The 27,563-nt window shown below is 38.6% G+C and overlaps 1 protein-coding gene across 5 annotated transcripts in view; it reads right to left on the bottom strand.

Annotated features, from left to right (window-relative positions):
- COL14A1 (collagen type XIV alpha 1 chain) overlaps positions 1–27,563 on the bottom strand; it is a gene marked incomplete at both ends in the record, with an annotated part of 185,099 nt that overhangs the window by 38,579 nt on the left and 118,957 nt on the right. For all 5 annotated transcript variants that reach the window (XM_080646647.1, XM_080646648.1, XM_080646649.1 and 2 more), the window contains 7 exons: positions 1,156–1,227; positions 1,714–1,767; positions 13,257–13,310; positions 13,675–13,728; positions 14,853–14,948; positions 18,283–18,336; positions 26,585–26,671. In XM_080646647.1, coding sequence (XP_080502773.1) covers positions 1,156–1,227; positions 1,714–1,767; positions 13,257–13,310; positions 13,675–13,728; positions 14,853–14,948; positions 18,283–18,336; positions 26,585–26,671 — 471 coding nt within the window. The remainder of the gene's footprint in view (positions 1–1,155; positions 1,228–1,713; positions 1,768–13,256; positions 13,311–13,674; positions 13,729–14,852; positions 14,949–18,282; positions 18,337–26,584; positions 26,672–27,563) is intronic.

Below are 27,563 nucleotides of genomic sequence, written 5' to 3'. Positions count from 1 at the left end.
GGCCCAAATGTAGTCACATAGCTCCTTTCCAGGAGCTAAGAACCTTTCCAGGCTGTGTTCAGAGGAAGATGTGACTATGAAAGAATGTTCAGAGAGATGCAACATAGCTGGCTTTGAAGATGGAGTGGGTCATGAGCCAAGGAATGTGGGAAGTCTTTAGAACCTAGAAAAGGCAGGGAAATAGATTCTTTCCTAGAACCTCCAGAAAAGAGATGACAACACCTTGATCAGACCTGCATTAGACTTCTTACCAACAGAACTTTAAGACAATACATTTGTGTTTTTTAAGCCACTAAGACTATGGGGATTTGCTATAGCAGCAATAGAAACAGAATTCATTGACCTCTCCTATCCTCACCCTTCATATTTCACTGTGCCACAAATTCTTAGCAGGTTTGCAGTAGTACCAAAATTTGCACATATTGATTATTTTAGCTTGTGGATACAGACTTAGCACATCACAAACAGTACCAGAATGTTGACTAATAGCTACACCAGAAGGAACATTGTGCGAGTCACAGAAGATGCCAAATGTGGCTTTGAGCCGTGTGAGACAACTATCTATTTTACAGATGAGGAAACAGGTGCACATGAGCTCATTTGTTTCTCCCCATCCTCCCTCTCCCCCTCCCATGATCACATTTAAACACCAGCCTAAGAGATGAGAAGCACAGCATAGGAGGTAATCAGTTCCAATCACGGTGCTTTTATTTACACCACTATTCGTCTATGTGTGAGTATATTTTACACGAAATTCTGTCTTTCTTGTAGAATTTAGAAAATAAATCTATTCCCGTTCTCACTGATCCTTGATTTTCTCAAGCTGTGTATTCCCACCTCCACTCCCAGGAGACAGGTCTAATCAACACACAGCTATTGTACCCAATCCCTGTAAAGAGGCATTGAGTTTACTCAGCCAAAGGCAAAATAATGAGCAAGATAGTTCCTGTTGGGACCCACTGTCTTTAGCCATGACATGTGCACAGTTTGACTTTAATCTTTATCTTAGGAGCTTCTGTTTTTCCTATGGATTCCCACAGAGTCCAGGATTGAATAAGATTTATGGCCAACAGAGATGCTGGTAAGTTTAAACACATTAATAAGCCAGAGGGATGACTGGGAAACCATCCTGACTGGCTACTGCTGTATACTCACAGGTGGTCCCAGGGCGCCTTGGGGTCCCACGCTTCCTGTGATCCCTGGGACTCCGGGGGCTCCAGGAATGCCCTAATAGAGAGGCAGAAAAATGAAGCAAAGGTAAGGACTCCCACATTCTCATAAAAGACAGCCAGCTCTCAAGAAGGAGCAAGGGACACACACACAGAGCTCCCCTTCCCCTCAGCAACAAGACTTCAGGATCCATTGCTCACTCCTGGTTCCAGCTGCCAACGAAGTAGGGAAGACATTTTTTCAGTAGTCTCCAAACTACCAATTAGTTATAGTTCTTTCAAATTCAAGACTTATCTGTGTCTAATAAAAACTAAGTCAATGCAGGTGATCTTATGGGGAAGTGGCTCAGAGATCAAAGGATCCAGCCATATGGTTGTATTATTTTTAAAGGATATTTTAGGCAGAGGTCTATAACCCAAGGCTGAGCTGTTACAGTACAGCAAAGGTAGCTGCCAAAATTAAAGGTCTGGTAAATAAGATCTCTCAAAAGAAGTAAAATGCTTGAAAGCAGAGTACATGCCAGTAGTTTCTGGAAATACTTACAATTGGCCCTGGTGGTCCTGGAGGGCCAGAGGACCCATCCTTTCCAGGAAAGCCCTAGGGAAAAGAAGCATAGCCTGTCAACTACGCAGTCGCTTTATATGGCTTTCAGAATAGGTGTACCCAATTCATTTAATATTTGGGGGCTAAGTCCTGTTGCTTGCTCTGAACTTCCAGGGATTCACTACTTTTAAACTCTTCATGGAAATTGTTCTTGGCAAGACTTGTGTGTCTATTGGCCCTATGAAATTGTTCAGTGCAAGAATTTTAGGTGTGAGAAGTGCTACTTCAAACTCAAGCAGGAACTTGCTTCCAGCAAGTGTTTTTATTAAACGAAGCATAACAAAGGAGAAGGGAGGTCAAGTCTCTGGAATTAATGACCAATCAGAAGGATGAATTAGTGTCTTCCATGACCTAAGAGGGTTTGGAGGAGGGGATCCCTATCACCAGGATCAGTATTACAAATCAAGAAGTACTATAATATCTGAAATTCTGCAACTCTCCAGGGGCAGCTTAGAGGACAATTTGGGAGGACTAACAGCTGCAATGATAGATTTTTGACTGCTGGACAGGTTTGTAGACTGTTATCATGAGCTTACAAATGGTATCTTTGCTTCCCATTCCATGTTGGAAGAGCTTAAGACAGAAAACAAATGCTATTCTTTATTTTTAAAAAATCTCCCTAAAATATTGAGCATGTATATGTATGTTAAAAAAAAATTTAACAGCTGGAATGACTTACTTTTCCATGGCTATAGTTCTCAGTTGTGGATGCTGGTCCTTCCAATGTAGTTAAAAACATGAGAGAGAATCTTCTATCTAATTTTTATAATAGGCTTATAAAATTATGTCCAAAACATCACCTTCTACTACCTAGAGAAATGGACTTTTCATTTTGGGATTTTATCCTATTGGAGAAATCCATTCCCATCTTGAACCAACCCAAACCAACCTCTCCCAGCTTCCTTGTTGACCTCTCCCAATTCTCTTTCTAAAATGTGTGCCACTCTCACAGTGAGCTCTTCTGTCTACTTATCTTGCTCATAAAAATCCACCTGCTTAGTGCTCCCCATCCAAGTTCACAGCATTCCTTCCTACCTCAAGGCATCAAATGAAAGAGAGTAAAGAGGGAGCTGGAGGAAAGGAAATGGTGTGTGAGTTGGGAGACAGGGTGTGAGAGGCAGCAGAAGAGGGCGTTGGATTAGAATGCAGGAAAGGCATTGGTCAGCAAGACCCTTTCATCATGCACTCAAGCTTGAGTGCTTCTGAGTCCTATAACCAGATAAAACAGAAGATTCTAGAGCTCACCAACATGCATGGTTTTCTTTTCTGTTTGGGCACATGGAGAGGCTACATTTCCCAGCCTCCTGTTCCAGCAATTATGTTGGAGCCACAGTGCTAAGTTCTGGCCGATGGAAAGGAGCCAGTTCCAGTTCTGGCTCATAAAAATTTCCCATGGGCAATCCTTCACTCCTTTCCTCCTTCTGTAGCAACGTCAGAGGCCACATGTTGAAGATGAGAATGTCCCAAGAGGAAAAGACCCTGAGTCCCTAAATGATTATATGCCTATCCCATTGAGAGTAATGGATAATGAACAAACAATAGACTTTATTTTATTGCACTAGAACATTTTAATTTAGGGTTGAGCTTTTAGGCTTGTCTTACAGTTGCTATTCTATACTAACACACAAGCTAGTGTTGTTGTTTTACTACTACTTCTTTCACTGTGGTTAGTCAAATATATTAAGTCAGAAAGCTGCAGTGATAAACTGGGTACAGATTAAGTTACTTACACACACACACACACACACACACACACACACACACCCTTCCTTGGGTCTGCTAGCTAGACAACAAAAATTAATACTGACATGGGTTGGAATAAATTATTTTACATGGAACAAAATATACCATATCCACGAAGAAAGGCATAAAAAAAATCAGAATATGTGAGAGATAAACAGGACCCTAGAACTCATCCAGCCCAACTCCCTCATAAGTGAGAAAATTTGGGACAAGGAGAGGTTAGGAGACCCTACCATAAAAAATGATTTTTTTAAAGAATCTACTCTTATTTCCTAGATGTTCACATAAGGAAAAAATGGACTCTGTGCACATATTCAATAATTTAAGAAGACATTTTTAAAAGGACAGCTTTTGCTTCCTGCCTTAAAACTCTTCCAGCTCTGGATGGAGAACGAGCGTGCAGCCATGTGCAAGCCCACACATGGCCCCCGGCCCACGGCCAGCACAACTGCCCCACATCAAGTCTGTAGCCTGGCAGGAAGTCTGCCCTGACTTTCTCCCAGGCTGTGTCTAGAGGGAAAAAAATCTCAAAAACTAGTGGGAGGGCAGGAGGACAGTTTAATTCACGGAGGGATGCCAGCCAGGGCATATTTTTCCTTAAAAAAAGAAAAAACAAAGACGAGCAGGAAATAACACATTTACTCCCTGCTCCCAATCCTGTGGAAGGAATTTACAAAGCAAGGACCTGTTGATGCGTCCTCCATGGTGGGGCCATGGATACTCCAGTGAACAGTTTCAACATCATGTGATTTATAGACACCATGTGTGTTATCATCTGAAGGGAAGATGATGAAGCTAAATTTGGCCAAGGGGCTAGTGCTGTAGTGTGATCAAGTCCAAAGATGTGTTTGCTCACTCTGTTCTCCTACATAAGGAGCATCCTCAGAAGTTGACCTTCCTCCCTCCCTCCCTTTCTTCCTTCCTTCCTTCCTTCCTTCCTTCCTTCCTTCCTTCCTTCCTTCCTTCCTTCCTTCCTTCCTTCCTTCCGTTTAAGTTAAAGCTCACTGAACAGTCTTCAACCCTATAAGCTAAAAATGTGTTTGCATTTCCCAAAACATTTCTATATCTATAAATTATCCATTTTACATTGGTGGGCGGGGGGAAATCTGAGAAGTGTGTTTGTGGACTAAGCACTTTTAAAAAACAGAAACCCTTAATTAATAATAGGGAATGAATATTAAGGAATAATAAATTAAATGATAAGCATACTGTGGGAATTTAATTAAACTGACAAATATGTTTTTTAAAGTGCATGAAATGACCCACAAATAAGGACGTTTTATAACATGAATAGCTCCAGGCATTTCTCTTTTTTGGAATTCCCATCTCAAAATATTAATATGTACCCACAACCCACATTAAAAATAATTTTTGCTATAAAAACTTGAAAGGATTTTTATAATTTGTTTTTGAAAAGATCTGGCTGTGACCAACTTATTAAGTTATGGTTGGCGATAATTCATCAGCAAAAGGAAATCTAACCTAAAATTTGCTTTCAAAATCACTAATTATCAAACGAATGCTAAATTTAACTATGGCTGAAATTGGCAAAGCATACCACTTTATAGACATTTAATTATACATTTACAAATTTCCATCTTTCAGTTTTCTTTTCCATACTTTAGAGCAAATATATATACTTCTCCCGGCCATAATCATTTATTGTAGGCTCTTAAAAAGTTTCTAATTTCTAGGTAGTATACCTATGGTGTCTAAAGGATGAAACGGATGTGACCGCAAATAGTATTGTAACTGAAATTAAAGTCAGAAGCTAGAATATGTGTGTTTATGTAGCTACTAGAAAGAGCTCTCAGACCCAGTGACTTATTCACCATTCATGCCTGCTTTGAAGCCCACGATGGTGAGCCATGGAAACTAACCTGAAGATTCTAGAACACCAATCATTAAGGTCTGTTGACTGACGCTACACTCTCAGGTCGAGTGGGGTCTGTAAGCAGCTGGCATCTGATGAGCTTGTTGAAACAAACCAAACTCAAGCAGAGAGGGCTGAAGAAATCCTGGTAGAAACTCCTGATGCACAATTTCAGCCCTGCGGCATGGCTCTGGACTGCTGGGTGCGACAGTGGAGAGATCGTGTGGCAGTCAGCCATGAGAAATAAGGCTGCTACTTGCAGCAAAGGATTAAGACCAACCACCAGATTAAGAGGCCAAGCAGCAAAAAGCCACAGACTCTGTAAACACTGGTCCAGCTAGAGATCCAAGATCAGTCCTTATGTGTGATAGATCTCATGTGGAGTCACACTGGGGAACCTTCAAAGATACACACACACAAATTTATGTATATGTGTAAATATGTATATACATAATCTACTTAGATGTTTATATATTATCTGTGTACATATATTTCTATATACACAATACTATTTTAATATGTACATATATTTATATATTACATATATAATTTAAATGTATATGTGTAAAGAGTAACCTGCAATGATGACTTCAATAAATTAAAACAAGAAACACCAGCAATATTCTACACCTAAGAAATCATTTTAACATATAACAGGCCTAATGTAATATACTATCCAGTGATTCTAAAACTTAGCTGATTATCAGAATCATTAAGCCTTTTAGAATTATACATTTCTAGGTTATGCCTAAGACCTTTCATATCTGAATCTCTGAGGTTGAAGCCCAGTAATCTTCATATTTAAAAAGAAAAGAAAAAAGCAAACCACAAAACAACAACCTGATCACTTAAGCTGTGAAACTGCTGTTTATTTAACAGTGTCTGGCCTGACCCTAAAGGATGGTATCAGAACCAGAGTGCAGGGCACATATTATTTGTATCCTGTGCCCCAACAGAAGTATCGTTACAGCCTGTAATAACATAAAATTAACTTCCTAAATAATGTTCTCCCCCAGATGTGCCACTATCCAAGTAAAGGTTTAAAATAATCAAAGAAATACATTCTTAGAGCTGAGATATCAACTTCTACTTTACCAAGAAAGTAACCCAAACTGGGTTCCTTCTGCCCCAAAATGCCGGGTGAGATATCTTCAGCAATGGGGTCCTGTTTATTAAACATCTTTGTGGAAGACTTTTCTACATTCACAAAATCCCACAGTGATCTCTGTTGACATAATTCCATGGAAGGACAGCGTGCAGGGTTGGAGCTGAGGAGATGGTTTATAATCCTGGCTCTAAGACTTATTAGCTGTGTGGCATTGTGCTAATACTTCCATTTTGGGGCTTGCAATTCTTTGTCTATAAAATGGGGTAACAGTCCCTAGCACTGAAAGTTATTCTAAGGAACAGAGAACATAACCTTTGTAAAGCACCTGCATTTTGTCAGTAATGAATGATAGTGGTTGCTGCTATTTTTACTCAAATAATTTTCCAAATCCCAACTGCATTTATTATCACTGTGGCTGACTGTGAGGAGGTTCTCCTGTGGTTTTGTAAAATCCCATCTAGACCCACAAAATAGAAAATCAAATCATTTTCTCCATTAGCTTTGTGGTGGTATGATACATTTCCTCTTCTGATGAAGGAAGATACTCATGGGGGTGATTATGGATCTTAGCACTTAACAAAATATTCTTTAGATGACTCTCTTGTCACTGTTTAACATTTATAACAGGAATTAAATCCAGATAGTTGACTCAAGTTCAATTTCTTGATTACATTTTAAATCCAACTAACTTTGATGAAATGGGATAGTCATCACAAATATGGCCCTTGTATACATCAAACCCACATAAAAGGAAATATGTTCCAAGTGTCTTTTCAATGTGAAATCCAAGAAAATTAAACACCAACAATAAACTACTTGTTTTTCCTTTAGATTTTTAAAAAAATAGTTCTTAAAATTGTTTGAGGCATCTTAATATGTGAAGAACAGGCCTTATAAAATATTACCCTGTCCTGACTCATTAGGGTTACATTGAAAAGAGTTAGTACTAATATCAGCAAAAATTGAATTTTTATATAGAAATTCTTTATATGAATGAATCCCCATAACGACTCCATGGAGTCAAATATTATTTTTTCCACTTCATAGATGAAGAAAGTGAGGGTTGGGAATATAAAGCAACTGGCTCAATGTCTTATGGTTAGGGTTCAAACTCAGGTCTGGCTAACAGTGTAAGTCTAGGATATTCACCACTGGGCAGTCCTGCTTCTCATAACCTCACAGATTTTGCAGAATCCATATGTAGAAGGTTTTTTATAAAAGACAGCATTTCATCTTTATAGATTAGAAAGAAAGGCTGTGGTTATGGCAAGGGCGTGGAGATAAGGGAGCAGTAATATGGGGGAAGGAAGCAATTTAAATGAAGTTTACTTGGAATTTAAAAACGAATACCCTTTGTATCACAGAGCAATGACTATCTTCCGGGTGCCATAAACTATATATCTCCTTCTCATTTTTATTTCTTGTCTCTCTGACTTTTTATATAATCACATTAAGAATTGAAAATGAAAATAATGCTTAAAGCTTCTATTGGGAGTGCTTGACTGAAAGCTGGTGGTCTTGGATATAAGTGAGACTCAGAACTAGAAAAGAGGTTGCTTTTTTCTTTTCTTTCTTTTTCAGTTCTTTCTCTCAGTTCTTTTGCTTACAATCTATGTCTTGTCTGCTCTTAGTTTTTCTAAGGATTGCCAGGATGTCTAAGGGTGAAGGCTGAGAAATCCACCCTACAACAGAGGAGCTCAAGGTCACAGGGTGGACCCTGGAGTCACAGACACCAAGAAAAGAGGAGGAAGGGGGAAGAGGCAGGTGGCGAGATTTATAGTGGAAAAGAAAAACGAGACAAGAATACTGGTGGTTGGAAAGGCTCAGCGTGAAAGCTGGATGCCTAACTGCATTCAGCTGTTAACGCTGCATTTGCACTGTTGCTTTGTGAAGTGTGGTCCTACACTGTGCTCCATCGCCTCCCCAGCAAGAGACGTGTTCAACAAAGAAGTCAAACTTTAATTTTTTTTAATTTTAATTTTTTGCACTACAATATGACTGCTTTAGGTTCATTACATGTTACACAATTTTACCATGAGATGAACTACCAGTAAAAATTTTAGTTAACGCTTTAGGAACAGCTTTTTGTCCAGTACCATTAATTTTTCTAGAATATTCGCTATTTCAATTAGCCAATTTAAATTAGTCTGAAAACTTGACTACTATTTTACTGTCAAATTTAATACTCTAACAGCAATCTTATTTTACCCTGTAAATATTAGTGGAAAGGATTATTTGCCTTCTTGAGTAGGCCGTGAGCTTTAAAAGCTATCAAGACTACATTATAGAATTTCCAAAAGCCTCCTAATATTTAAATCAAAAAAGGGGGGATAGTAGAAGAATATCATGTAAGGAAAAATATCCTGTAAGTAAATTACATCTAGAAAATTTTTACTTTAGAAAATTAACTTTCATTTGAAATGCTAACAGCAAGACACCCATGAAAAACACACATGGTGTCAAAACAAGCCAAAGGAAAATCGTTTGGGCAAAAAATGAAAAAGGATCCCAAGTCAAATTTATAGAAAGGATTCCTTTATTAACTTTTGGTCGAGGATATGTTTGTATATTTTCAGAAAACAACTCCAAGACCATGTGGATTCCTGCAACAGAGAGGAATTGCTCCAGCCATGAAGACAGAAGAGAAACAGTCCAGAGATGGAAGACGCTGATGACGCCTTGCCATACTAGCAGTCAGCAGCTGTGCATCACTGCAGGTTGCCCAGGACCAAACCAGAGAGGGTCGGACCTGCATTGCCACCATGTGCCCACCATCCAGAACTGAAATATCATTGCTGACATGTACACATAAGGAACTGTTTGACATTGAAATTGGGACTCAAAAGAACTGTTGGCCCAGAAAGAAACTCACTACAGACTGATTCATTTGCCTCTCAGCATAACCATTATTGCTTGTCTCATTTTCGGTTCTTATAAGTGTATTTCTAGTATCACATGATCTCACTCATCTAGGGGAAATAATGAACAACATAAACTGATGAACAAAAACAGACCTGGAGACAGGGAAGCATCGATCAGACTGTCAAACCTCAGAGGGAAGGTAGGGGAGGGTGGAGGTAAGGGGGAGAGATCAACCAAAGGACTTGTATGCATGCATATAAGCCCAACCAGTGATCACAGACAACAGGGGGGTGGGGGTATCCATGGGGAGGGGTTTGGGATGGGAATGGGGGGATGAGGACAAATATGTGCTACCTTAATCAATAAAGAAATTTTTAAAAAAAAGTCCAACTTTAGCTGGACTTGCTCTGTGGCCTCAGACCCAGGATAGAATATGAGCTGCCTCCTCAAACAGTCAAAGATCTCCTGTGGGAAAATCCAGAATAAGCTAGAAACACTAGAAAACAGGTTCCCTGTTTAAAAGGGAGCTGTTTAATCTTCTCCTTTTTATTCTTTGTTAAGCTCTCCCTCCTTCCAGACTAAGTCAAGGGGTAACATTAGCACCAGGTCCAGGAAAGAGGTGCTAACCTTTCTCTAAGCTCATAGTAAACATGATGGTACTAGCTTTGGGCTGTGAGTTCTTAACAATCCATATGAGAAGACAAAGATTTAAAAGAAAGAAGAATGTGCAGTAAGGAATCGCCCACCTCTCCTATAGCACACCTCGCTCACTGACCCTCTGAGTCTTACCAAGGAGCTAGGAGCTGTGATTGGACAGCATCACACACATTTATTCCAGCTTCCTCCTTCTGTGCCTTCATTCAAGATCAGAGCAAATGAAGTCGTAGTAACTGTACATGTGGACGCTAATGGTGGGGGAGGGGAAGTCATTGAAGCGCTTACAGTGATGAGAAAACAAAATATCTGTGCTTCCTGATTCCCTGGACACTGAGCCGAACTGGACAGCTTCCTGGGAGTGGCTTCCCAGGCATGTCAGCAGTAAGTCTCATCGTGTATGGGTTTGCTCTGTCTGTTCTGTGCCACGCTTGATATTGTGATTATTTTCATTTTTCTTTCCCAATTGCAGGTTTGCCTTTTAGGATGGCCCAAGGAAGAGCAGGAACAATCAGCAGTGTTTGTCCTAGGACTTTTTCAACAACCTCCCGCTCGTCCTGCCTAACTAACCACAGACTCCTGGGCACTCATGCTGTCCCAGAAAGACCTGGCCTTCAAAGTCCTGGATCTGTCCCTACAACCATGTCAACTGGTCCAGGACTTCCTAAAATCTTGAATTTACAGTCCTGTTAAATAACTACCGAATTGTTTTAAAACTTTTACTTTTCTTAAAAGGTTATCTGACTAAACACATCAGAGCCACCTAAATAACTTTGTTTTCACCCACCTCTCTTCCTTCTCGACTGTCTCTGAGAAAGACAGTTTTCCTGGCCAAGGTAATGCCCTTGACACTACCCCATCCTTCCATCTCCTCCGGGTCTACGAAGTGCCTCCTTAGATAGAGAAAGTTTCTCACGTTGGGTCCTTCCCCTCTGGAGGCATTAATGGACACGCTCCTTGGTTGAGCATAGTCCATAGGACATAGTACACGCTCAATTAAGATATGTGCTCAATGAATCTTTTATTAAATAAGATATTAGATGTTAAAATATATACATATTCCTTTCTGCAAACAGGGCAGTGACATTACATAATTCCAGGGGATACCTTCATATTTTGTTCTCTGTGAATGGCACCCCTTTGAGTTGTACACTGGAAATTCATTGCCCTCAAATATCTTTTCTGAAACAACTGTCACAGTATTCCCACAATCTTTTTTATTTTTAACCTGCCCTAAAAGAATGAGTATCCTCTGAAAACCAGTTTTAAAAAGCAAGTTCTACCCATCTAAGAATTTTTCAAAGTAGAAACTGGATATACCCTGAACGTTTTCCCTCAACTTGAGGGAGAGAGGAAAATAAAATCCATATACAGATATCTTATCACTTAATTACAGCTCTAAGATTTTAATCTCAGAAAAGAAAACATGTTTGGAGGAATAGCAAAATATTTACAAAAAGTCTGTGTTGATGTATTTGTTTTTTTAAAAAAAGAATTCCAAAACCAAATGATCCCAACATGAATCCAATATGTTTGAATTGGGAGTTCTTTGCCAACATTGGACTCTAGGCATGGATAAATCAAGTCAATTCACTGAACCAAATCAGTGAAATTGCCATTTTCAGAGCTTTGGGAATCATGAAAGAATCTAGGTGGGTAACCACACAGGATCTTAGCCTAAGCCCTTTGCCAAAACATATAAATACTTCTAGACACTCCTTCCACATGTACAAGAAACCTACATAAATCTAACTTTCAGAGAATGCCTCCTTTAGATACATCCACCAGGCCCTGCTTTGCAGACTGAGTAATTCCATTTGATGGACAGAGACTAAACTGGGTTTTTAAGCAAATGAAAGCTTGGTGGAGGGGAAAAAAGAACATGGAAAAATTTAAGGTCCCACACCTAGTTCTATAGAAAAAGCAATCTCCTTATTCTTGAGTAGTATAAGTACCCTGAGCTGAAGGCAAGTCTTGTTTGAGTAGAGAAATGAGTCTTCTAGCCAATTGTTTTTCAACCTAATGGGTAAGTTATACCAAAGACACCACTGAATGCCAACATATTGTCTGGCCTTCACTGGATTGGATCTAAGTGGCTGCAACCCCATATAATTCAGTTTTGAGAGAAACTGTGGAGCTGCCTACATGTCTAAATCAGTGATCGTTTAGGGAAGACCAGTCTATCTCTCCCTTGCTGAAAATTCAGACTTCCTATTACCTTCCTGTTAAACCCCAAAATCCTTACTCTGAAAGAAAATAGATGATTTAAGTAAATATGTATTTACCTCTCCAGCTTCATTTTTGGACAGTTTCCCCACTTCTAAGTATATGTGCACATGTCTGTGGCGTGTACACACACACACACACACACACACACACACACACACTCTCACTGCACTCTAATCCCCAGCCACCCCAGTCATACTGACCTATGTGCAATATTGGAAATGCCCACACTCTGTTCATCTCCCCTGCTTTGTATATGCCATTTTCTCTGCTTGCTGTGGCTTTCCTTTCTTCATGCACCTGGCTAGTTTCTATCTCTTAGTTCATACTCAGCCTCCTCTGGGAAGCTCTTCCCTAACCTTGAAGTCTGGACTAGTTATCTATCCTTTGTGTTCCCATGGGGCTCTGTAAATACCCTATCATAGCATTATTATAGCTCCTCCCACTAAGCTGTAAAATCTTTGAGGACAAGAACCTCAAACCTGGCTCAGTGAAGACGCTGATGAACAAATACTAAATGTTATCTCCTCCCTCTTCTAACCATCCTTATAATTTCTTTGACTGCTGTCCATTTCAACAAGTTAAAAAATAATTGACATACATTAAATAAAAGCAGTGTACTGCAGATCATCATTATATTTAAATTTTGATTCACGATTCTTCACTTCCTTTAGGTTTGTGCTGTAAGAATTAGAAAAAAAATAAAAAATCTACTCAACCAATACATACAATTCAGTGCAAAGTGTATTCTGGTTATGAGAACCTTCAGAAAGAGGTGTTGCTAATTTGGGAAGGTTTGATGAAAGTTCCCAGATTTTGATGAAAGTAATAAACAGAAGATGTCAGTGAAGGGAAATAGGTGCAGGATAGACAGACTGTAAAATAGACAGGAGTGAAAAGAAAAGAAAAAAACCTGGTTTGATAGACTGCATTGCATAAAAACCTGCCAGAAGCAAAAGGTGACTTGGTGAGGAATGACAGTAGAGTGCTAACAACCAACCTTGGGTAAGTCCTTACCCTCTGGCCTGGAGAGCCATCACGTCCTGGTGAGCCAATGCCTCCTGGGATGCCCTATATAGAGCAAGGACAAGATAAGAGTCAGATTCATGGAAACCAGTTACCCTCACACCAAGCTTCCCTGAAACAGACCAAGGCCTCCCACCAAACCTAATAGACCTTTGTGACTGACCATTCAGAACCCAGGAGAAAGGAAGCTCCCCACCAGGGCTCACCCTGAGACCATCAGTATGACTTTTAGAGGGGGCATAAGGTAAATGAATACAGACCAACCATCTTTAAAATAGAAACCACTTATTGCCAAGATTCCAGCTAACTTCAGAACTATACTCTCTCCCTGCTCCCCACCGCTCCCCCCACCCCCATTAGCCCTAGTCTAAAGCTAAGAGCAATAGACTAAAAAGAACAAAAATAATACCTGTACACCAGGCAGGCCAGTCTCTCCTTTCTCCCCCTTTTCACCTGGCATTCCCTGAATATCCAAAAAGTACATGGGGTTAAGTTCACATAGGTCAATACTTGGTCTTTTTTTTTCTCCATGGACTGTTCTAATATTTTCAACATAAAATTGCTTCACAATAACACCCAAATACAGCATATTTCACTTCTCACATATGCTATACTACTTATGGAAGCATTCCTAGTAAGCTGAATATTTATATATCGTAATAGTTTAAACACAGAACATACAGTCCGATATGGTTAAGCCCATAGAGTAAATATGTGGAGGGGAGTCTTGGACATTTCAATATTGTTTATAGTTTAGATTTTAAAATCATTATCCATATAGATTTTTGTTTTGCTTTGGCTAGAAATTTATAAGAATGGAAAAGCAAACACAGACACTGGTTAAGACCTCAACCAATGCTTATTATTAGTAGTAGTAATTGCACATGTTGGCATGTTGATGCTTTCTAAAATGTGAAAATAACCCTGGCAAAGAAAACTTAGCTAGGGAACATATCATGTTCACAGAAAGGCTGCTAAAATGGCTTCAAAGGATCTGTTTGCTTCAAATATTAATTACAGTGACTGGTTTTATTCAATAAATCTAGATCTCTATGGTAAGTTTCATGAAAATCGGTGAGTGGAATTAAATTTGTTTTCAGTGGTCCAAACAGCTTTTTTTTAAAAAAATGAGGAGATAAAAAGTACACCATTTATCATCTAAAACTCATACTTAATGTACTGTACTTTGATGTTCATTGAGATAAAGATGCTAAGTAAAAGACTTTCATAAATCTATATCCCAATCACTATAAATACATAATGGATCACTTAACATTTGTTAATGGTAAGGACTTAGTCAAACAAGGAAAAGGGCAATACATGTCAAGCCCTGTTTTTATTCTACAGACCAATTACTCATGGATATATGTACTCGATAGCCTTGTGTTAGTAAAAGACCTCATCATTGAACAAAAAAAAAGGCTAACGAATGAACTCTCAGTCATTACTCTTATTTCTTATTTGTAGGTAAGAGTTGATAGGGGCTAAGAATCATAATTAAGGCACAGAAGACAAACATTCATTCTTTATAATTCATGGAGAAATGATAATAACAAAAACCTATCTGGATGTTTACACACAACTCACAGGTATTCCTTGAATGGACAGACCACTTGGTCCTTGGGGTCCAGGGGGACCCTGAGGTCCTGGAGGGCCTGTTTCACCCCGAGGGCCATCTGGTCCCTGTAAGGCAAGAGAGGAAAGTCATCCCAGAGGTAAATTAGACCCTCTGGTACCCAGAAGATATTTCTGCTTAGGACACTGATAATGTATTTCCTTAAATAATTTTTCCTAAGACGTGAAATATTCATGGGATAACAAGACACTAAACCTCCGATGATTCACCTCCCAGACAAAATGTCATCAGTAAACCAAAAGAGTAAACACGCAGGGGCTGCTGCAACTTTTGTTTTTTTGCTTTCATAAATAAGAATGCTATGCCAATTATGTGAGTTACTAGACCTCCCACACTCCATAACAAATCCAAAAGATATAAACGCTTCAAGACCACCCTCCTGGTCTGTAAAGATTTATACCATCCAGCTGAACTACATTCTCTCTCCACCTTCACTACTGTCAGTTACCTACCGCACGGGCATTCCTCAACATTTATTGAAGGCTTTGCACCCACCCTCTGCTTTCTTCATCACATGATCCTGTCACCACCCTTATGTCTCTTCAGTGGTCACTGAATGAACTTCCTAGCCTCAACATTATTTAATTTCCTTTCTTCCCAGAATCAAACATTCCTCTCAAGTTAGCAACTTTTAGTTCTAAGTTTGGAATTTGTTGTGGTTTGGCTAACATTAGATATCTCTGTAATCTTAGACATAGAAAATCTACTTATCCTCAACCTCATCTCCTTGTCCTTCTCTCGTTCTGTGACTCCAACAAAAGCCAAACATTTCAAATAGAGATGTGACAGTCATGTCAAATGCTGTAGAGATCTCAAATAAGTTAAGGCAAATAACAACCTTAACATGATTTGGTACAGAAAGTGATTGGTGACTAATGAGAACAATTTTATAGGATTCCTAGAGGAACAGAAATCATCTGTGGGTCAACAATAATCTGGGTTGTGTATAAATGGAATTTTACACTATGTGCTCCTGTGATTTTGCTTCTTTCACATGGCAGAGTGTTTTGAGGTTCACTCAAGAGTCTGGCATATTTTGGTAATATGTTCCATTTGATTGATGAGTAATATTCCATTGCATGGATAGACAGAAAATTGTTTCTTTACTTGTTGAGATATATTGGATATATTGGATTATTTCCAGTTGTTTTTTTGTGGTGTTTTTTTTTTTGGCAATTGTGGATAAAGTTGCTATGATTATTTAAGTACCCCCCCCCCCAAAAAAAAAGTGAATTATTTTTGAGGTGAGGATGTAAAAACACTGAATGAAAACTAGTCTTATAAGAAACATTGTATAAAAGAAGGTGAGAGAGAGGTAGCCAGATTTTTAAAAATATGATGGAGGAGATTTACAAATATTACTTAATATTTGTAATAGTTGAATAATATATTGTTTGGATATTATTGAGGAATTGGGAATGGAGTAGAAGGGCAGAAAGTAGGTGGTCCCATTTTATTCTATAAAGTATAAGATAAAAATGACTAGGAAAGAGCAGTAACAGGGCTGTTTTGAGCTTCTAAATTATTATTAACTATTTACTGCAACTGAAATTCAAAGCCACAAAATAAAAAATAATACAGATTGGGGCTTTTCATTTGGAAAGTGTAACTCCTACACTGTCCACCTTGGTGGACATGTGGGCACCCTATCTCCAACAAGACTTTTTCCTAAAACCACTAAAGACTTGCATCTGTGATTCATCAAAATCATCACACAGAAATAACCACATGAGAATGATTAGAGGAAAGAAGTAAATCTTGATATCAAACACCTTGGAATTCCTAACATGTCTTCATGATCAGAACCATCATCCAGTGAGAATGTTAAAAAAACATGATCATGGTGTTAGAGGTGTTGGGAGGAGGGAGCCAGCATCCACAGGAGTTCATTGGCACTGCCCTCAGATGAAACCAAGGAAGACCCAGTATATTATTGTCTGAAAAGAAGCTTTCAAACCACTAGCTTCTCGTAGCAAATAAGAGATGAAGCCAAGTAAGATACATCATTTCTATGCCTGGGAAAGTGTATCACCATCTCAGAAAATAAAACAAAAAAGGAGCTATCTCTGGTCTAAGTTTTGAGTTAGCTAGTACCTGATTAGTTATTTCCAGCCTCCTTTCATTTACTCCTTTTCCCCCACATTCTCTCTTGCCTTGCTTCATTTGTTTCCAACGTGTTTTTTTTTTATTGATTTCAGAGAGGAAAGGAGAGGGAAAGAGACAGAAATATCAATGATGAGAGAACCATTGATTGGCTGCCTCCCGCATGCCCCTGAGGATTGAGCCTGCAACCTGGGCATGGGCCCTGACTGGGAATCGAACCCATGACCTCCTGGTTCATAGGTCAACACTCAAGCCACCATGGTCAGGCCACTTGTTTCCAATTTTATAGTAAAAAAAACTTGCAATGTCCTCCTCTCCAAGAATAAATACTATGCAAATTTAATAAGTAACCACATTGAGGCAGTAAGTCAAGCAAATGGATGGAGAGCAGATCAGGTGAAGTAACATGGTGAAAACGAGACGGGGAGTCAAATTATAGAGGGCCTTGAATCCCATGCCAAGGAAGGTGAATTGTATTCTCAAGGCAAACAGCCTATGACTGTAGGTTTTAAGATTGTAATATGACTGAGTATAACTTTAAAGGAATGAATCTGGGAGAAGATGTGAAAAATCAATCAGAAAATCATGCCACTGGAGTCAGGAGACCAGTTAGAAGTTTTGCCAAATGCCAGAGAGAAGATGGTGAAGCCTGAACTCAGTGGCTGGGCTTCTGCCATCCCTCGAGGTGCTTTCCTGCAAAGTAGGAAAACATGTGCCTTGACATAGCTTTGCACAGCTTGGTCCTCTTGGCTGGTGCCTTTGTACAGTGTACAACCTGAAACACCACACTTAGTGGCCTTGAGCAGTGAGAATGGAAAATAGAGGCATGTGTTTGATTATGCACAGTGGAGGAATTGTGCCTGGTGAGAAGAAAGAAGGAATTTACAACCTGAGAAATTACCTGGGAGGGACTGCTGCCTAGTTGTGATTCAGTATTCTCCCAAAGAAACATCTTTGTTTATAATACAAAATAAATACAAGATAAAGGAAGAAAAGAATGGACAAGAGAGAAGTCTAAATCAATCAGAACAGTGATATTATTTCTAACGCGGAAATCTTTCTTTTTACTACGTTATTAAATGTTCTTACTGATTTAAAAAAAAAACAACCACCAGAAGTCTAAGAATAATGGAAAAGATTTAGACACAACTTTGATAAAAAATGTAAGGCCCTGTAGATTGCAAAGGGTAAACTGAACACCAAAATTATTATGGCTAGTTATGAGGGAGAGAGGGGAGAGAGACAGAAGTATAGAAATATTGAGACTGAGAACTTTACCTTTGGACCCTGATCTCCTCGTTGGCCCTTTGGTCCTCTGAGTCCTGGCCCACCCTGGCAAACAGATGTTATGTATTAGCACAAAGCACTTATTAGCACATCTTAAAGCCATCTATTTCATCCATTTTCCTTAGTAATATGGATCATGTAATTCCTATTTTGTATCAAGGCCAACACATTGTGTCATGATATATGTTCATCAGGATCCTTAACTGGAAATTTGCCACGCAGACCCAGCTTCCCTGCTAGTGATTTCATAGACTGAGGCAACTTTCTATGTCAAATATTTTAAAATAAAAAACAAATTGTGGTATTTTAAAAAAATTTAGTGATGTAAAACTACTACTATTAATGGTTGCAAATAATAAAATATGTCTCTAATCTAAAATTGTATGTCTTATACTACAATTTCAAGATTATTTAATAGCATGTTTCTTTATATGGTACATGTAAACACATAATATGTATATATGTATATGTATTCTTTGCAAACATATATTCTGTGTATATATGTGTATAAATATATGTGTGCATATATAACCTTTGAATATTTTTAATTGACTCACTATTTCACTTAAATCAATTTTAAAAGCAAATTTATAGCACTATAGTGAATGGAAAAAGTTATTACTTGCCAAGAATAGAAGGTAACCTTAAAGATATACTATAAATAATGTTATTCAATTTAGCTAGATTTTGTTCCTATTGAAGTTTTTGAGTCACAAGTTTGCTCTTTGTTGAAAAGGGATAGGCCTGGGGAGAGGGGAGGAGCAGGGTGGAAGGGGTCAATGAGGGGAAAAGAGGAATGTCTGCGATACTTTCAACAATAAAGATATATACTTTTTAAAAAGGGGATAAAAGTACTAGAATGGTCATACTGGCACCAGACTGAGAATATCATTTTCACCTAAGCAGGATTAAAAGACCATTGAAAATGCAATATCTTTCTCACTTTGTGATTCTAATTTATTTTCTAATATGTCCACAACTACTGAAAATCATGTGGGTACTATCGGCTTGAATCACTTGGGAAAAAACTACATCAGATGATCTTTACGTTTTCTCCCAGCTTGTTTTTTAACCACTTTAATTCTCTCCCCTCCCCAATTTCAATTTGTTGCTTATCTTCCAGACTTTTTGAATATAATTATATAATTCATTTTATGCACATGTATATATGTATCTTTAGAAATTATTACCTATCGTATTTTTGTGGTATAATTTGATGTATGTAGGTTGCAGATGTGACATCAAACTTTTTATTTGAGTTTTTGCCTTAATGTTTTAGAGATTTTTCCATAACATAACATTTGGATCTAACTTATTCTTATTGAGTTGCATAGCTGTCCAAGCCACGGATGGATGCATAATAATACTTTAACCATTCTTTCACTATTGGAAATGTAGGAGGTTCCCCCACAAATTTTTGCTGTTTAAACAATAATTCAGTTAACATCCCTAAACACTCCTTAAATAGAAATGTTAATATTTATTAGTAAGTAAAAATGCTAACATTTAAGATAGCAATAAGTACAACTATAAATAAAATTTAGTGAATATGCAAATACATTATCAAATTGTGCTCCAAAGAAAGCTATGCCATCTGCCAAGTGTTTAAGAGGGTCCTTAGTTCTCTAACCCATAGTATATGATGTTGTCAAACTTCACATTTTTACCAACCTGATTGGTAAAAATAATTCCTTATTCTTATTTTAATTTTTATTTCCCTTAAAGCTACTATGACTGAGCATCTTTTCATAATGCTTGTCCATTTGCATTTTCTCTCAATGCAACTACATATATGTGTGTGTGTGTGTGTGTGTGTGTGTGTGTGTGTGTGTGTGTGTGTGTGTATGCTTAGTTTTCTACTGGATTGCATGTCTTTTTCTCTTTAATGTGCAGGAATTCTTCATATATTTGGATACTACATCCTTAACTGTTACAGATAATGCAAATATTTCCTCCCAGTGAGGCAGACATTGTTGGCTGGCTACCAAAGAGTCTTTCCTGACTTCTTTCTATTTTATTTCTCATACTGTAAAGGTTAAAAAAGAGATTTACTTTCCCAGCCTCCTCGCAACTAGGAGTGGATATATTAGCCAGTTGCAGCCAATTTGATCAAGAAGCAACAAGCCAAAGACAAGCAAATTGGAAAGCTGGAACGATCTGGGTCCTTAATGAAGTTGGTGATCAGCCTCCTTTCCCTAGGGATCAGCCTCCTCTAAATCTTTTGGAGCAAACAATGAATGTCCAAATGTCCTCATGGGTTTCACCACTGTGCTAGTCAAATTTTCTGTTGCTTGCAGCAAGCCCACTGCATCCCAAGTAATATACCTAGCCTGGCCAACTCTTTAATTCTGTTTGCACATCTTAAATGATTGTGACTAGTTGACTCCCAGATATTCCTTCCAGAAACACCATGTCTAAAAGCTAGGGACCATTTTACATTTCTAACTTGTTTGCCATCTTAACCCTGACCCTCATCACTGAGCACATGATAAGAATTCAACAAATATTTGTGGATATAAGATTCCACCTTTTATTAAGGAAGGATTAGTCCAGGCAAAGAGAATATGGCTCTCTCATGACTCTATACAGCTCTTTACAGTTTTATTGGCACATAATACTACTGTATAAATTCTTGAATGAGAAGATAATCACAACTATGTTAGTCATTGCCCAGGGTTTATTACATACTGCTTGAGATACTATTTCTTAAATAGTTTATTATACTTTAAATATTTTAAAATGTCAATAGCCTTTCTTCATTTTACATGCTTTGTTTTCCTCAACAAGTCAGAGCTCAGCCCTCTCCTTTTACTTGTCTGCTGCTTTCTTCTCAATACAAAGTTTGACTCTTAGGTCATATGTAAATATCTTATAACTTGTTCCAGCAGTATTGCAAATGAAAAACTTGAAAAGCCTCCAGCTAAAAAGAGCTTATTGATGCCTTTTAAAATAAAATAAACATGATTGTAATTAAGAACTGGATCTTTAAGGACCAAGAATGAAGAAGAAACAAAAAAAAAAAAAAAAAAAAAAAAAAAACAGAGCAGCAGGCATGTGCACTGAGACTGCCCGGGGGAAAGATTGGGAAGATGGTTGAGGATTACTGCAAAGCTTGTATTTTATAGCCCACACAAGGCAATGAAGTATGAACTTGGGTCTATGATTGCTGGGGGAAGGTAGAATATGAAACATTCATTAATGTTGAAGAACTTGGAAGGCTGCACTCTGAATGAGCTAGAAATGGAAATAGCCCACCAGCAGGTGGACAACCATGATGTTGTTTTCACTTTAGCTATGGCAGGAGGAGGAACTATCTCCCCTAAGAATTGCTACCCAGCAGCTGATTCTTATACAATCTAGGGACTAGAATTCGCACTGCTTGTGAGGACCAAAGAAAACTTCAAAGTTAAACCTAAGGTGGTTTCCAGTTGGTTGTATATTCAGGAGATTAGCAGAAGCAGGCACAGATACTCTCTGGAGGAATGTGTTTGAAACATAGGCTCAAAACAGTCCCAGAGACAAAGTTTCAAATAACATGAAGTCAAATACACAAAACCAAAAAAATCACAAAATGTACATGGAAACAAGACAGCATGAGTAAAATCATCAGGAAAACAAACAGCAGAATCAGAACCACATACATTGCGGATTTTAAAATTATAAGGTAAAGAATATACACCAAAACCCTATTGTAATGAAGAGGTAATATGCAAATTGACCATCACTCTAACACACAAGATGGCCGCCACAAGATGGCCAGCAGGGGAGGGCAGTGTGGGTGATCAGGCCAACAAGGAGGGCAGTTGGGCGCGATCAGGCCTGCAGAGGAGGACAGTTAGAGGGGACCGAGCCAACAGAGGAGAGCAGTTGGGGGCAACCAGGCCTGCAGGGGAGTACAGTTGGGGAGGACCAGGCCTGCAGGGGAGGACAGTTGGGGGCAACCAGGCCTGCAAGGGAGGGCAGTTGGGGACAACCAGGCCTGCAGGGGAGGGCAGTTGGGGGGGACCAGGCCTGCAGGGGAGGGTAGTTTGGGGCAATCAGGCCGGCAGGGGAGGAGTAAGGTGTCAATCAGGCTGGCAGGGGAGTGGTTAGGGGGTGATCAGGCTGGCAGGCAGAAGTGGTTAGGGTCAATCAGGCAGGCGAGCAGTTGGGAGCCAGCAGTGCTGAATTGTGAGAGGGATGTTCAACTGCCTGTTTAGGCCCGATCCCACCAGAGGGGTCCCAGATTGGAGAGGGTGCAGGGTGGGCTGAGGGACACCACCCCCCATGCACGAATTTCGTGCACTGGGCCTCTAGTTTAATATAATAAAGAAAAATAGTCTTGAAAATGTTACAAAAGAAGAAGAGACTGTACAAATGACAAGAAGGTTTAAAAAGGAACCAAATATAACTTCTAGATATACTAAAGATAACAATCAAAATCATAAACACAATGGCTAAATTAAATGGCATATTAAAACATAGCTAAAAATAGAGTATACCAGAAGATAAATTTAAAGAAATTACACATAATGAAGCCTGAAGATGCAAAGTAGATAATAAAAAAGTTTAAAAGACATGAAAGTTATAAAATCCATCTAGTTGGAATTTCAGAAAAAACCTAATAGACATTACAGCAGAGAGACAATATTCAAAGAGGCAGTGACTAAGAAAACTCCAAAATGAATAAGAACATTGGTATTCAAATTCCTGAAGTCCCAAATTTTCCAAAATGGCAAACAACAACATCAATATTGTAGTGAAACTTCAGATTACTAAAGGGGTCTTGAAAAGAACCAGAGAGAAAAGATCTCTTTCTCAAGGACAATCATTAATTTGGCTGACAGTTGACTTTTCAATGGCAACAACTGGAGCTATAAAATGGTGTAATAGCATCTACGAAGTGCTCAGAGAAAATAATTGTTAATCTAGAATTGTACTCCAAGTTCATTAGTTTGGAAACTTGTCTGAGTGCTTTGAGGTCAATATTAAACATTTTAAGCAAGATAGAAAGTTTATTATTTTCCTTTGTTAAAATTTGAGCTAAGAACTGGTCCAGTGTAGCAGAGTAGCTTTACCATGTAAGGCAGTGTGAAACCTTGATTCCCAACATCGTATTGTTCTGCTGTGTCCCAGAATGTTGCTTATCAAAGTTACCTCACTACCACATGTCCCCATTCTAGTCTGTGGGGAAGGGTGAGGTTGGTTAGGAAGGGCATTTGGTTTTCATTTAAAAATAACATCCAGGGTGACTTCATATACCTTCTCTCTCATTGGCCAGAACTTAGTCCTAAGGTGACAGATGCTGAGAAATCTAGCCCCTTGCAGAATGCCCCATGTGCTTGGCTAAAACTCAGGGAATTCTACTTTTTGAAAAGAAGCAGTGGTAATGAATATGGGATGGGGGACAATTAGTAATCTTTGTGATGACCATCAAAACTATCCTTTGATAACATGGGAAATAAAAGCATTTTCAGATGAACAAAATCTGAAAATTTACTATCAACACTCTCTCAAAGAAACACCCAAAGGTTATATATATGTTGTGAAATTACAAACAGAATTTGACAATTAGAGTGGAAGATTTTAAATATCTATCTCTTAATCAAAAGATAAAAAATTAATGCAGATAAAGAAGATTCTAACAACGCAAATTTACAATTTCATTTACTGGACTGTATATCTAAAATTCTGAACTTCATAATTAGGGAACACATTCTCCTAAAACCTATAGGGATACTGTAAAACTTGACAAAAGGTCACAAAACAAATATCAAAGAATCAACAGATATCAAAGAATTGGTACTATATAGACTATCTTCCCTGATAAAGTACAGTAAAATTAATACATCAATAAGAAAAAGATAAAAGTTGCACACATAATTGAAAATTTAAAAAGGCACTTATAAGTAAATCATGACTAAAAGAAGCAATAAATGAAAATATAACCAATAGCTCACAGAAATAATAGATTTGTCTACATAGAATTAAAATTTCTAGACAGTATAAGTTCTCATAAACAACAAATAATCCATGGGCCAGGAAAAGATATTTGCAAACCATATCCTATATAATAAAATCGACTAAATGGCAGAACGACCGGTCACTAGATGCGCACTGACCACCAGGGTCAGATGCTCAGCACAGGAGCTGCCCCCTGGTGGTCAGTGTGCTCCCACAGGGGGAGCACCACTCAGCCAGAAGCCCTGAGCCAGGCTCACGGCTGGTAAGCGTGGCGGGAATCTCTCATACTTCCATGGTAGTCGGACATCCCCCGAGGGCTCCTGGACTGCAAGAGGGCACAGGCTGGACTGAGGGGAACCCCCCCTCTGGGGTGCACGAATTTCATGCACTGGGCCTCTAGTTGTTAATAAAGGGTTAGTGTTCACAATACATAAAACCACTTATAAACCAGTGAGGAAAAAAAGCCTGTATAACAAAAACCTAGCAAAGTTTATAAACAGGTAATTTATATAGGAAAAAATCCAAATGGCTAAGAGACATGAAAAACTGCTTCATCTCACTAACATGCAGGGATAGTCCTATTAAAATTAAATTAATGACATTTAGAACAAAATAACAATGACACAGGGTTTTATAATCATCAGATAAAGGAAGGCGCTCATATCTGGCAACATCAAAGGGTCTTGGTGAAATGCATGGGAGCTAGCTCTCATACAGAATTTGGGGAAGAGGATATTGGGACCATCACCCCAAGGAGCAATTTGGGGTTTCTTCATGAAGCTGATTATGCACCTTCCTTCTTCTCCAACAAATCTAAGTGTTATTGCAAGCGCACTCACTTATGTTTGCAAAGAGACATACAAAGAATGTTCACTGTAATAATACTGTCACAGGGAAATACTGCATAGTAATGGGTCAATAAACTGTAGTTTATATAATGGAATACCTTACAGCTGGTTCAACAAATAAACTAAACAATGTGTGTTAGCCTTGATAAAGTTCAAAGACATACTTTTGGGGTAAAAAAAAAGTTGAAAACAAATCATTGTTTTCAATTTCCAGATTAAACTAAAGACAACTCTCTACATTTGATTGAAGTTTTATAATGTACCAAATCCTTATATACATATTGTCTTGTATATTCCTCACAATACCAGTTAAAGAAGTGGGTGCTATTGTATATACAAGGAAATTGTGGTTCACAGTGATTCAATGACTGGCCAAATCTTACAATTTAAATGTAATGCTTTTACTATTACCACAAATTTGCTCCTTGAGTATAAAGAAACTTTTTTTTAATGTGTTTGGGTTCTACATTCATAGCTTGAAAGAATGTTCTATGTGCCAAAGATAAAGGAGAAACTGCTGGGATATATTTCAAATGCACTCAGCAGGTTCTCTTCATTTTTGTTCAGTTCAGGAAATGCGGAATGTTAGGTTGTTGTTGGTGCCAACCTGGAGTGAAACTTCCCGCTGCAAGCCAGCTGTCAGAGTGGTTACCTACTGCTCACATGCCACCTAGGCTGGCCGCCTCCAGGAGGCCAAGGTACAGACACTGGTCAGGTGTCAGAATATCCCTCCTGGGCTTCTGTATTTGCTGGTGCACCTTCTCCCTGTTTTCTTTGTCTTCTGCCCTGATGTAATTCTCATTCCCTAACCGAACACCAGCTGTAGCATACTTATATCAAAGAAATACTGCTAACCCAGTTTAGCAGGTTAGACAAAAAAAATGAACATTTAAACATATTACAAAAGATTTATCATGCTAAATACAAAGACCCAGATAGTGCATTTTATATTTTACAAAAATATGTTTTCTTTTTCTCTCTCCTTTCCTCCCTCCCTCCCTTTTTTCCTCTTCTCCTCTTCCTCCTTCTTCTTCCTCCTCCTCCCTCCCTCCCATCCTCCCACCCTCCCTCCCTTTCTCTGTAGAAAGTCCCAGTCATGCTCAGATGACATTCTTTTCCTGAAAAATTCAAAACCCTCCCTTCACATATAAATTTTGATAACAGAATGAGAAAGACGAGGGCATAGAAATAGTACAGGTATAAGTAGAGGGCCAATATTTGAAACGTTCACACTGAGAATAAACCATAGGAGTTTCAAGGGAACATTTTGAATATACAGCAGCATGAGCGTTGTCTTGCACAGTGATTAAGAGCATCATCTCTAGGAGGCACAGAGACCTGCATCTGAAGACCAACTCCTCCAAGCTGTGTTCTTTAGGCAAGTTATATAACATCTCTGTGATTACGTGTTTGGCACAATGGAGATCATATATCAGACACACAACGAGTGATAGCTATAAATATTATTACAGAACATTTAAGCCCAACTAGGCGAGTCTTACCGGTGGGCCTGCTGGTCCCAGAGCCCCTTTGCTGGTTTCAGAACAGGAGCAGGAATGTGGAAGGTCTGGGCAGGTCTCCTCATCCCTCTGAGAAGAAAAAAATAGCATAACTATTAACAAAAACTTTGACTTAAGACACTTTAAAGTGAGCATTAGTCAGGAAGTCAGAAATATTTTCTCCTGACCACAAAAATCTTTTCTTTAAAGAACAATGAATGCGTGTCCTGTGAGTCATTGATAATCATTATTATTAAAGGATGTTAAAAACCTGTTTGGGAATCCGGGGGAAGAAAGAAAGGCAGAAGTGGGTATAAAAAAATAGCCCCCAAACCACCTTACTATTTAATTCAGTTGGAGAAGTAGTACTCTATGAACTAAAGGTCTTGCAAGCTTTGTGTTACAATATTTTTCCCATTTCAAAGGATAAAAGAAAACTTGCTGGTCTAGTTAACCAAAATAACTGCATCTATATTAAAACAAACAAAACAAAATAAAAACAGTGCTTAAAAACATCATCAGCTGGGCCGGCATGGCTCAGTGGTTGAGCATCGACCTATGAACCAGGAGGTCACAGTTTGATTCCCCCGTCAGGGCACATGCCCAGGTTGCGGGTTCGACTCCCAGGGAAGGGGCATGCAGGAGGCAGCCAATCAATGATTCTCTCATCATTGATGTTTCTATCTCTTTCCCTCTCCTTCTCTAAAATCAATTAAAAAATATATATTTTTTAAAATTAAAACATCATCAATTCTCTGCAACAATTTTAACTATTGCTCACATTCTGTTTGGGAAAAAAATAAATCATGGCATCAACCTACAGCTTTGAGATAGGAGGTCATATTTATTCTCTTGGAGAATTTTGTGTTGATCACATTTTGCTTGACACACCATTGGATTCGTGGCACTTGCCCCTCCAATTTCCAATCTACCTGCACTTATGTATAACATCACAGTGTCTCTGATTAAATTCTACCCCAGA

The sequence above is a fragment of the Plecotus auritus genome, assembly GCF_963455305.1.
Source record: "Plecotus auritus genome assembly, chromosome: 11".
In the NCBI taxonomy this organism is placed as follows: domain Eukaryota; kingdom Metazoa; phylum Chordata; class Mammalia; order Chiroptera; family Vespertilionidae; genus Plecotus; species Plecotus auritus.
Note: the sequence above shows the minus strand (reverse complement) of the source record. Positions and strands in the feature narration are given on the sequence as shown.